The 12,830-nt window shown below is 33.8% G+C and overlaps 1 protein-coding gene across 2 annotated transcripts in view; it reads right to left on the bottom strand.

Moving 5' to 3' along the window:
• Nucleotides 1-12,830, bottom strand: part of Stag1 (stromal antigen 1) — a 462,283-nt gene that overhangs the window by 110,138 nt on the left and 339,315 nt on the right. For both annotated transcript variants that reach the window (XM_004624996.2, XM_023705036.1), the window contains exons 13-14: nt 6,334-6,441; nt 3,758-3,872 (exon numbers count right to left, since the gene is read on the bottom strand). In XM_004624996.2, the coding sequence (XP_004625053.1) occupies nt 3,758-3,872; nt 6,334-6,441 (223 nt within the window). The remainder of the gene's footprint in view (nt 1-3,757; nt 3,873-6,333; nt 6,442-12,830) is intronic.

The raw sequence follows: 12,830 nt of genomic DNA, 5'->3' as shown, positions 1-12,830 counted from the left end.
TTTCCCTTGCTAAACAGAAATATATTTCAATTTATACCTTTCTTCTACATTTTTTTATATAGGAAAAACTCACTCCATCTTCCTGGTATAACTTTCAAGGTATATTTTCTAACCTATCTTCAATTAGGTTCAGTTATTTCCAATATTTTATCTAAAGTTTGTTCTGTCTCCTAACATTTTTGTTGCCTAGATAAAAACAATGAAGAATCTCACTGTATGATAGAAACTGACAGTAATCCTTTGTATATCAAACTGTTCAAAATTAATCACCCCAAGTTATTAAGCCTAGAAGTTCTACACAATGTTTGCTAAAACAGAGCCCCTTGTTAATCTTGAAGAAAACAGAAACAAAACAAAATTAAAAAGAAACAAAACCAGCCAAAGAAACAGACAACCCCAGTATCTCATTTGTACCCTAGGAATAAACATTCTGGTGACAATTCTTAGATGTATCAATGATAAAGCTGTCAAATTTCTGTCACAATTAGCCAAAAATTTCACTATGCTTAAAAGGAGAAAGCCTGTATTTCTTGATTGAATAATAATTTTCAGAAATTTCTCATAGCTTCCTAGTCTCTATGGAAAGATCTGAGTCTCTGTAACAAGCTCTATGGTTTACAATATCTATCGGGAAATCTGGACTAACTACATTCAAACACTATCTTTTTAACTGGCATGCATCTAAAATACAAGGTATTTTTGTCTTCTGAAATTAATGAGTGCTATAAAGGTTGTGGTCATTTTATTTATTTATTTATTTATTTAAATGTATGTAGTATAGGGTCTACAGGGTCTCACTACACAGATAGGACTTGTAGTGACCCTTCCTGTTTTTCAGCCCCCCAAGCACTGGAATTACAGGCTTGCACCACCAGCCCAGTCTCAATTGTGTGCGCTCTGGGGGTGGGGCCCGCATGACAGGCCTGGGATGGAACCCCCAGCCTCTGTATTTACCTAAGCAAATTGTGGTAATTTTAAAATGTCACTTTTTGGTAGCAGGAGAAAACTAACAACTAGTTTAAGCAGGTTTCTTGATCTGTATAATGTCACCTATACCATAAGTCTCTGAATAGAATTTATAATTCTATTAAATTCTATTAAAATTACTATTTCACATTCTTATAAATCAAAGAATGAATATCAGTTCGGTTAATCCCAGTTAAGTGATCTGCAACTTACCTCTAAGACGCATCCTACTTCAAATTTCTAAGGTCTCTGCCAATGCAACATTTCCTGAATTTATTAGTAAAACTTTAACAATTAACATGTGTTACAGTAAAACTGAGGAATTTAAACTAAGATGCATTTAGAACCTGAATGCACTATTTCAATATGGCTTTATTTTTTTATATTCAGTACAGGGTTTACAGGTGTCACTGCAAAGATCGGATTCCTAGTGATCTGCCTGTGTTCAGCCTCTCAAGAACTGGGATTATAAATGTGAGCCACCATTCGCAGTCTCAATTACCATCTCAATACACCCCAGGGACATGGACAGGACAGGGCCAGCATGGCAAGCCGGGATCAAATCCCAGCCACAGCGCTCTGCCTAAGCAGGCACTTTAGTCTGCTGAGCTATCTGGCCAGCCCTTGAATGTGGCTTTATTAAGGATTGAGCTCTGAATGTATACCAGTACAACAGGATAAGAAAGATTTTTCATGAATAATGTTTTTTTTGTAAAACAGGCAATCAAACAGCGAATATACTGAACATGAATCAACTAGAAACACTTGAATATGTTTGGAGCTCACAAAAATGCCACACATGAGAACTAGTAAACTAGGAAATAGGAAATAAACTAGAAAATAGAACTAGGAAATAAAGTGCTTTTGTATTTGGCAAAAAACAGTAAATATAGTACTGCCCCATGAAATACAGCAGTAATAAACACTGTATGTTACTGTTTGTTGAAATTACTTAAAACCAAATACTCAACTTTTTTAATAAATGAAAAAGTCATAGAGCTTTCAGAAATCTAAAGCATTGTCTTTTTATTCAGAACACTGTCTTTTAATAATTTAATTCAATTAGCCATGACCATGACCTCCTCTAAGCTTTTCAACAGTTTAATAATATTTTCATGTTTCATTCATATGGCTTTTTAAAACTATTGTTGGTACAGTCATTTTACATATGATTTGACTGTTTTAATTTTTATTCCATTAATCTAAAAGTTAAGGGGGCTAGGAATATAATTTTACATTGGTTCTGCAAAGTGTGTTATTTGCTGGGCCTTTAGTATTTTACCTTAAAAACTGTATTTTGTACTTTATAATTTATTCAAACTTACTTTGTTAATAAAATGTTTTATATCCTTATTGTGCAAAGTGTGAAGGGCCAGAAAGGGAATGATAACAAATAGAGGAACCAGCATATAGCAGGTATAGGTGCAAATTCCCTATAATGAATAGGATTGTTATGTATACCTAAATTGTACCAATAAACTTAATTTTAAAAAATCAGTTTACAAAAACGACCTCCCAAATAGAAAAAAAATAAAAGCAAAACCATAAAAAACAAAAAACTTCACAAAAAACACCACTATAACAAAAATCTATAATAAAAAAAGAAAAATCTGATCTCCTCCTCCAGAGCTACTGTATCACAAATGGAATTTCAACATGATACACAAGTGTTTTGTGAGTACATTAAAACATTATTCTTAAATACATTCTTTATTCAAAGGCCAACTCTCCAGGTGGTTTTGTTTCTAAGTTTATTTTTTCTCTACCCATTCCCAACTCAAAGTAGCTCCTCTGCTTTTTACCCTGCTCTGCCCTAGTCAGTGTCAGTCAAAGAATTCAGTACATAGTTTTCTGATTTTATTTTTCATGTAGCTTGTCTGTTTATTTCTTCCTAATTCCTACAGTTGCTCTAGCATTCTCAGACTTGAACATTCAGGGAACCTTTTAAATTTCTCTTCTTCCTTGACATTTCAACCTAAGTCAAAAACATTTCTTCCCAAATAAAATTGAGCCATAAATTTCAAGAATTTCTTTAGTTGTTTTGTAGTTTCAATCTCAATAATTTCTAAATTCATATAAGGGTGTTTCAGGTTAAATATACCTGGTATCCCAATGTCATGCTATTAATAAAAATTTCAAATATTATTTTAGTAGGCAAGTGAAAGTTTATCTGGGAAAAGAAGTCACAATACATAATACATTATGAGTGTTAAATATGATAAAATCACTCATTTGTTTTTTGAGTGAAGGTCTCACGATGTAGTTCAGGCTGGCCTTGAACTCGCTATGTAGCCCATAGTGAGCCCCTGAACTTGCAGTTATTCATCTATCTCAGCGCTATAAAATCACTTAAATGATTACTGACTATTGTACATGGATATATTGTCATGGTACTTACAAGTAAGGTAAATATTACAAATTCAGGTAAATTAATAACAGGATTTTCAAATGACAAAATTAATGGTTCTAACAGATTAAGAAGTTTCATAAACAACAATGTAAAAACTACAAATAAGAATTTGAGGAAAAAAATAAAAGTACTGCTTAATACCAAAATTGTATACAAGTTTTAACAAATTTACTAGTCTATATTTAGTATTGCTTCACAGCTATAAATATATGAAACTTCTTCCTAGAAAAGGTAGAATACTGATTCTACAATCAAGCAGTTAAAAAATGTATAGACAGGACTTTTCATTTCACTGAAAACAATCAATTAATTATAATAAATTAGAGGACAATTTTATTTAATATGCAATATAATTAATAGTAATATTAAATTTTTTTTTACCTCACTTTCAAGAAAAAAAAGGACAAGCATCCTAATGAGGTTCCCATTAGGACTATTCCTTCCTCTCCTCTTTGCTAATGCTTCTTCTGCTTGTGGGTCATGTCTGCTAAACAACCTAAGGGTGGGAGAGACAGCATTAGAAATTCACATTGGTACAAATTTCAGACCCGGTAACAAAAATCACATCATTGTTACCAAATATCTACGATCAGATTACCAAATCTATTTCAATATAAATCTATCAATGTTGTCTTTAAAGGTCAAAAATAGATTTTAAACATTTGAAACAAAGCCCACAGAGGAATGTGATCAATGATGTATAATGTGCCTGGGGAGAGTCACATGGAGAGAAAAAAACATTCTCTCAGGCTTTCACACAGAGCAAATTGGTCAAGCAATGGCCATGACTCATCCTCATGGCTGACACTGACAAAGGATCTACAAAGTGCGGTACAGGGCTACAGGATAAATCCTGAGGGTACTTGACTGACTAATCAGATATAAAAGTTACATTTCTTGTTATACAGATCTTGCTTTATCTTGGTCTTAACCATCTAGCAGAAAAGTATAAAAACGAGGTATATAAAGTAAAGCCCTATTAATATGATGAACTGTAAAAGGTTCAAGTCAATAACTTCTGAGGATAACCCACTAATATTATAGACTGCTATACAGTGTTGGACTGTTTAGCTGAATTCAAATACCTATAGTATTTAGATGCCAATAGAATATCCACCTCTGACAGGACAAAAAAAAGGGGGGAGGAGATACAAAGGAAAGATCATTTTGTATTTATATATACAAAATAGGATAAATATATAGCTACTTTTGCTTAATTCAATGAGAAGACAGAGGTGTACTAATAGTGTTTGGACAGGATATCCTGTCTGCTTCTTGTACTATGGATAACCACTAAGAAGATAACAATGTACAACATATTGATTATCGAAATGTCCTATTAATCAGCTTTGAAACTGTCTCATTCATATTTATTTCTCAATAAAAACAAAGCAACCATATACAAAATTTGAAATATTTCCTAAATGTTTAAATAGAAATATTTTACATTAAAAATTTATAAGGGTAAGCTTTCATTATTTTTGTATGAAAATGAAGCCAACTCTTCTGCAAATAAGAAAGCACAGGAGCAAAAAAATTTTAAATAGAAACTAATAATAATGCTGAAAAAGGGAAATTAATACTATAACATGCCGTTGATATTTGTGACAGACAACATCCCAAAGTAATATGAAAATTGCAATGTTCTATTGTCTATATATGTCAGGGTGGTAAGTTCAATGTATTATATTAAAAATAGTGCCTGCAAATCTTAATTTTCTTCCTCATTACTTTCATTGCCAGCATACACTAGTTATTGTTTCCATTTAAGAAAGACTTTTCACAAAGAAACATCTTTTCCTATTTTGAGTAGTACAACTAAATACTTAACAATTTACTATTATAGTACTGACATGCAGATACAGAGTGGAAGGACAGGCCTGCCTACTAGCAAAGTTAATTATCCATGTACAGTAACAGCCTAGAGCACAAATTCCATCTACTGCTTAGCATAATGACATGTTAGTACATGTAACACACTTACGGATTCACCTGCCAATAATCAAAGCTTCTAAATGACACTCATGAGAAAAACTATAAAAAGGAAAATAATACAAAAGATATACAACCAAGAATATATTTATTTATGTAGGGAGAATCATCCTATTAGTAAATTATAGAACCTATACAATAGCCATATATGTGGTTAGGATAGATATATAGTTACATTCTCTTAATGAATAGAGTGATTTGTTCTAATGGTGTTTGTAAATAGGATATCAAGTCCGCATCTTGTACAGCAATTAACCACTAGGAAGAATGTATGCAATGTGTTAATTATTGAAACTGTCCTACCAATTTGGTTTGAAACTGTCTCACTGCTATTTGTTTCTCAATAAAATTATGGAAAAAAACCCAATAACCATATAATAAAATGTATTTCATACATTTATATTCATAAATTCAGTTCTATGCTTTGCCAAAAAACAGATGAAATTTTAAAACTTGTGCTATATATAACTGTATATGTAAGTTTCAGAATTATTAATAGGTTGCTGACTAAAATAATCCTTTTTCCCAGTGGAGAGGATGGGACAAAAATATGAAATGTTAGACATTTTGAAGGTGATGTTGCTTCATATTTACATTACAAATATTTAAAAAGTGATATCAGAACTATTTTAAAAGAAGAAAAAAACTAATGAAAGGAAAAATTGTTACCTGAAAAGCTTTTTATAAACTTCATGTACTTTCCAAATCTGTACTCATATCTCCAATGATAACCACCCTATCCTCTCAGATTTCAGGGAAAAAGTATGTATCACAAAGCATTAACCCTTCTCTGGGATGTGATTTATGACGTGTACTCAGGTCATTAGGCTTTACTCTCCCCATAGTAGTATAAAATGGATACTTTCACCACTATGTTTATTCAAACTTACTTCTTTCTACTAACTCTAAACAACAATAAAACAAGACACAAAGGTGGAACTTATTTTTAAAGACATTTAACTCACTTTTTGTGAAGGAATTCTCCAGCTGCCACAGCAACAGGGCGATGTGCAGAGTATACTAAGTGGTAAACATTTTCACAGTCTTCATTGGAAAGGGCTTCTTCACTTCCACTGAAAAATTTAGAAAGTACATTTTTCTGAATGAATCAAAACAATGCTGATGTTCAAGTTTAACCTTATTTATATTTTTCAAAATTCTTCATAAAAGCTGAAAGCACAGATAATTTAGTTTTGTTTTTAATCTAACTTTGAAAATAATGTTTTTTGGTAAGAGACAAGCACAAAATTTAGAGAACACAGACAAGAAAATAAAATTTACAGAATTCTATCCACAATGACTATTAATACACAGGGATATGTATTAGCCTACATTAGCTCAAGGTTTTTTTTTTTTAAATTTTATTTATTTATTTATTTGTGTGTATGTGTGTGGGGGGGCAGCTCAGCCCACCAGGGTGCCAGGCTGGCTGGCATGTGGTGCTGGGGGATTGAACCGCGGTCCCCGTGCTTTGCTAAGCTTGTTCTAAGTAGGTGCTCTAGACCACTGAGCCATCTCACCAGCCCCAGCTCAAGGTTTTTGAATAGTATACAATTTTCATTGATATGTTCCAAGAATGTAGCTGTCATTGTTTTATAGTTGTTGTGCTATGTAACTTTTATTATTTTATCTTTTTTATATTCGTCTTTTTACTAAAAATATTTTGTATTTACCACCACTCCTTTATAACACAACTTTCCTACATTTCTGTTGTTGCACTCTTAAAGTATGTTATTTGTTAGTTGGCCATATGTGTGTTTCAGTATTCTTGACCTCAAGAAAGGAAAACCCATTTTTTGACTACTAGTAGTTTTTAAATGCCTGCAATGACTACAGAGTACCAACCAGATAGGATACACAATTCTTAGGCTGCACAGGTAGGGGAACATACCCTCTATTCATACCTAGAGATGAATGCAACACAAACTGGCAAGTTGAAGAACCTATCAAATAAATAAAATTAGAATGATCTCTGCAAAAAAAGGTGGTTGCATCACAGTATGGAGAAACTGCAGTATTGACTGGCTGAAAAACTGCTGGATGTCAAAAATTTGAAATAGGATAGTAACATTTTTAAAGTACATTCCCTTGCCCTCCATGATACCTGTTCCTGCAGTGTGAGAAAGAAAAACTGTAGTGCAAGCAGGTAACAACAGGACTGCAGATAGGTACAGGGAAATTACAGGTATAGGCAGACTGGTGAACCTGTGAACTAAGTTTCCGTATCTGTTCAATCTACATCCTCAGGGATATATGATTACAATTCAGACAGTCTAACTGTAAGGTTGTCAAGGAAAAGTGATAGACACTCCCTAAATTACAAGCTGAGGCCTCTAAACCAATTTATGCATTATCAACCCAAGTTTATAGTGATCTCAAGAGAAACAAACTAACAAAATAGAATACTTTAATATGGTATATTAGGCTGGAAAGCTTGGTTGTTGTCTTTAGCTTATGGCCCAATAAAATAATAAAGAGAAATTAGGAGACTGAACAATAAACTGTAGAGAATGTTACTTCTTCTTCCTCTCCTTTTTTGTTTTGGGGGGATTTCTTTAAAAAGGGAAAGATGTTTAAGTGTTGTGGTATTGAGGTCTTCTCCAGAAGCCAACCTGTAAGACTATTATGGTTTGTGTGTAGATGTCTGCCAAATGCCTCATTTAGTCACAGGGATATTTTTCAAAGGTTGCTGGATCTAGACTGTGTGATGCTGGGTTTAAGGGAGTACAATAACTAATTCAGTCCACCGATTGGTTTGGTACCACTCTAATCCCAATAGTCTGGATAAAATAAAAGGCAGAAAGACATTGTTAAGAATCCTTGTAGCTTTTGCTTCCTTATGCCCATCATGAACTGTTGCCCCTCTGTCAAGACATCCTCTCCTTGAGCCAAACATTTACGAACTCAAACCTCTACAAACTGTGAGCTAAATAAATCCTTGCTACCTTAACTGTGGATGCTGAGTTTTTTGTCTCAACAATGAGACAAGACAAAGAAGTTCCAGAACATCTATAACTTTATGTGTCTCTTTCAAATCCAAGAAAGTTTAGAAACCTGAACTTGGCGCAGGGCATAAAGGGTTCCGAAGGAATAATCAATATGAGCAGAATAAAAATGGAGAGCTATAAGGGTATGAGGGCTACTTCCTCCATATGTAAATTGTCTTGATTTCCCATAGGCCATATACAGTATACTGAAAACAAGCCTGAGTAGTTTTAAAAAGCCTGCCAAAATTGGGCATGGTGGTGCACATCTGTAATCCAAGATACTTGGAAGAAAGGTCCCTTTAAAAAAAAAAAAAAAAAAAAAGACTGCTCAAGCTGGGAAGATAGCTCAGTAGAATAAACGCTTGCCTACCAAGGACAAGGGCCTGAGTTCAACCCCCAGTTCCAGGAAGGAAAAAAAAAAAAGTTGTTGACTTGAGCCTTTGGGGCCAGAGAGATGGCTCAACAGAATAAGCACTTCCCTGGCAAGGACAAGGGCCTGAGTTCAATCCCTGGTTCTGAAAAAAAGACTGCTCAATAGGACTACAGAAAAGCAATTCCAACACACAAAGTCTGAAATCCAGGAGCTAGGTCACAAAGTAAATTACCAAAGGAGGCACTGTTCACTCTGGGGAACTATAATTACCAAGTCCTAGAATACAATCATAAGGAGTCACAAAAAGTCCAATGTACCTAATGTGTTAGGGTATCAGACACAAACAAAATGTTACAATTTATCTCTAAAGTCAGATCTTCTTTATTCTTTATTTCCTCTAATGAAAATGCAAAACAAAATTTTAAAAAATATAGGTTTTTTAAAGCCAGACAAATTATCTTCTAAATTAATTATCAAAGTCAAAATTTTCAAAAGTTTTGAAAATACTCTTAAAGGAAATAATCCATTTTAGATAATTTTGGAGGAAAGTATGAGGTAATTATGCTTCCTAGGCATAAAAGCAGCAGAAATATGAGTAAAAACCGAGGAGTTGCATAAATAACCAAGTACATAAACTAGTAACAAGATAGACACTCAGAATAAATATTAGTAGGCAAACTATTTCTTAAACCAAATACTAATCTCTAGATATGTCAGGACTCAAAAAAATTATACCAGCCAAAATAAAAAGCTCAATGAAAAATGAGTAACTGAAATAGACAATTCTCAAGAGATATAATGGTCAATAAATGCAGGAAACTATGTTCAACATTACAGTTACGAGAGAAATGCAAATTCAAGCAATACTCAGATTCCATTTTACTCTAAAAGGAATGGCTTCATGACAATCAGGAAATCAAATAACAGATGGTGACCAGGCCATAGGGGAAAAGGGACTCTTCTAATATTTTTTGGGGGGATAGTATTTGTTACAGGATCTGATCTGATCTGTTACAGATCAGACTCATAGTGATTCTCCTGTTTTCAGCTTCCCAAGCTCTAGGAATACAAGTACACGCCACCATGCCCAATCTCAATCGCCATCTCAGCATGCCCCAGGGGCGGGCTGGCATGGCACACCAGGGATTGAACCCTGGCTGCTGTGCTCTGCCTAAGCAGATGCTTTAGTCCGCTGAGCTATCTGGCTGGCCCTCTTCTAACATTGTTGATGGGAATGTAAACTAGTAAACCACTTGGAAATTAGTATGGAGATTCATCAAAAAACTGAAATGTAGACCTTCTCAATACAGCTATTCTCCTTCTAAGTATCTTCCTACAAGAGTTAAATACATCACATTACTGTAATATAGGTATACCCATGTTTACAGCAGTATAGTTCCTAACAACTAAATCTTCAAGCAGCCTATATGTCTACCAGCAGAAAAATGGATAAAGAAAATGTACACATAATGGAGTACTTACCACTCTGGCATAGAAAGGATAAATTTGAATTATGTGTAGGAAAATGGATGTACACTGAGACCATAGTGTTAAATGAAATAAATGAGACACACAGGTTAAGTACTACATAGTTTCCATTACATGAGAAAACTTGAAGTATGACTAATTTAAAGAGCAAGGGCCAGGGAGATGGCTCAGTGGAATAAGCGCTTCCCTGGCAAGCGCGAGGTTCTAAATTCAATCCCCAGTTCTGGAAAAAAAAAAAAAAAAAATTTAAAGAGCAAAATACAAGCTGGATAATAGGAAACAGAAAGATCTTTGTAAATGGGAAGGGGACCAAGAGATAGAGGGGAAAGGAAGGTGAAGTAAAAAGAATTAAGATGTGTCATGGACATGCCCAATTCTCCATGATTAATGTAATTATATATTAAAAGCATGCTATTAAGAATAAAGTAAAAGGGGCTGGAGAGATAGCTCAACTGTCTAAGTGCCTGCCTGGCAAGTGCAAGGACCCAAGTTCGATCCCTGGTACTGCATGCTGTGCTGGCCCCACATGGTGCCGGCCTCTGAAACCAGGCATGGGGGTGCACGCCTGTAATCCCAGCACTGGAGGTGCTGAGACAAAGGATCACTATGAATCTGAGCTGGAGATCCTGTACCAAATAATAAATAAAAGGACTACAAATAAAGAAAGTAAAAAAGCAGGCAAAGTTGTATGCAAAGTAAATTTATTACATTAAATTTGAAAATAGACTGAACCATAAGCAGTTGATTCTTTGTAAATTACAAGATAAATCTTTGATGACTTACAAAAAAATCTAATACAAAGAGAATAAAGAAAATTAATTAGCAAAATAGTTTTAGTAATAAAAATCATGTATTATAAAACTCTGATAACCATGATAAAATCAGTATGTTGAAAAAATTTTACAAACCCAAAAGTTAGCCTGAGAAGAAATAAAACAATTTAGATAGATAATTATGGAAAACATAGAAATTATTAAATGATTGTAAGGACACTGAAAAATGATGTGGGTTTATTTAACAAGAGAATTCTCTCAATATTTCTAGAAAGGATAATTAATCTGTGACAGACTAGCATTTTTTAAGCAGCAAAAGGGCAGGAAACTATTCTGGGTATTTTACAAAGAGAATATAACCTTGATTATGCAGCTGCATAAGGACTAAAAAAATATGTCATACAGTTTACCAAAGTTCAGTCATCAAAAAACCAAAACCAAAAGACCAGTAGCAAATAACAACACTAAATTAGTAATAAAAAAGTCTTCCATAAAAAAAAATTCTCACTACCAGATGGTTTCACTGCTAAATTCTACCAAACATTATTTGTTTTGGTAGTATGAACTAAGCCCAGAGGCACTCTATCACTGAGCTACATACTACCCACTTTTATTTAATTTTTTGTTTTGAGACAGGATCTCACCAAGTTGCAGAGGTGGGACTCAAACTAGCAATCATGCTTCAGTCTCCCTCAGTGCTGGCATATAGGCATGCACCAATGCACTAAGCTCTACCAAATATATTAAGAAGAATATTTTTGCGGTATCGGGCATTGAACTCAGGATCCTGAGCTTGCCAGGCAAAGAAACAATTAATTCTTATTAAATTAATCCAAATAATAGAAAAGGAACAAAATCTTCCCAAAACATTCTACAAATACAGCACTGATCCAATACCCAAACCTGACAAAGGCACAATAAAAAGAGAAAAATACAGGGCAATAGTTTTCACAAATACACCTGCAAAATTCTCAAATAAAACAGTAACAAACCAAATTGAATAGGACATTAAAGATGATGTTCAGGATAATAAGGTAGCATTTATCTTACAGATATGAGAGTAGTTCAACAAAGGCAAATAAATAAATAGAAAACAATATATGAGCAGTTAGAAGGACCAAACTCAACTGATCATTTCAATACAGAAAATCTCATTTCCTAAAAGGCAATGGTTTTCACGATAAAACACAACAGAAAAAAACACAAAAGCATCCAAACTGGAAAAGTCACCCAATTGTTATCTTACATATAAACATATAAAGACTACCAGACAACTGTTAAAACAAGTAAATGAACTCAATGAATTTGCAGAACACCAAATCAACACAGGAAAGTCAGTAGCACTGTTATATGCCAAGAGCAAGTTATCTGAAACAGACCAGAACAGCAGTATCATTTATTAGAGCTACAAAAACAATGCATTACTCAAGAATAAATTTAACCAGTGATTAATGATGTTGCTAATGGAAACTATAAAACACTGGTGAAAGAAACCGAAGACACATAGAAATAGGAAGACATACCTTGTGCATACATAGGAAAGATCAATATTATTTAAGTGCTCATACGACCCATGGCAATCTACAGATGTAAGTGTAATTCCTACTAAAATATCAACCAACCCTAAAATGTCCTGAATCCCAAAATATTCTGAGGAACTACTTTCATCTTGGCTAAAAAATCAAAAATACAAAGTAGGGCTCATTTTATTACTTGATTCCAAAATACACTGCAAAACTACAGTAATCAAAACAGTGTTAAGTTGGTATAGAAACAACAATGGCACAGAACTGAGGCCTAGACGTAAACTCATTCATCAATAGCTAATTTTTTTCTGATTA

Source organism: Octodon degus, unplaced genomic scaffold (assembly GCF_000260255.1).
Source record: "Octodon degus isolate 3935 unplaced genomic scaffold, OctDeg1.0 scaffold00008, whole genome shotgun sequence".
Classification (NCBI taxonomy): Eukaryota; Metazoa; Chordata; class Mammalia; order Rodentia; family Octodontidae; genus Octodon; species Octodon degus.
Note: the sequence above shows the minus strand (reverse complement) of the source record. Positions and strands in the feature narration are given on the sequence as shown.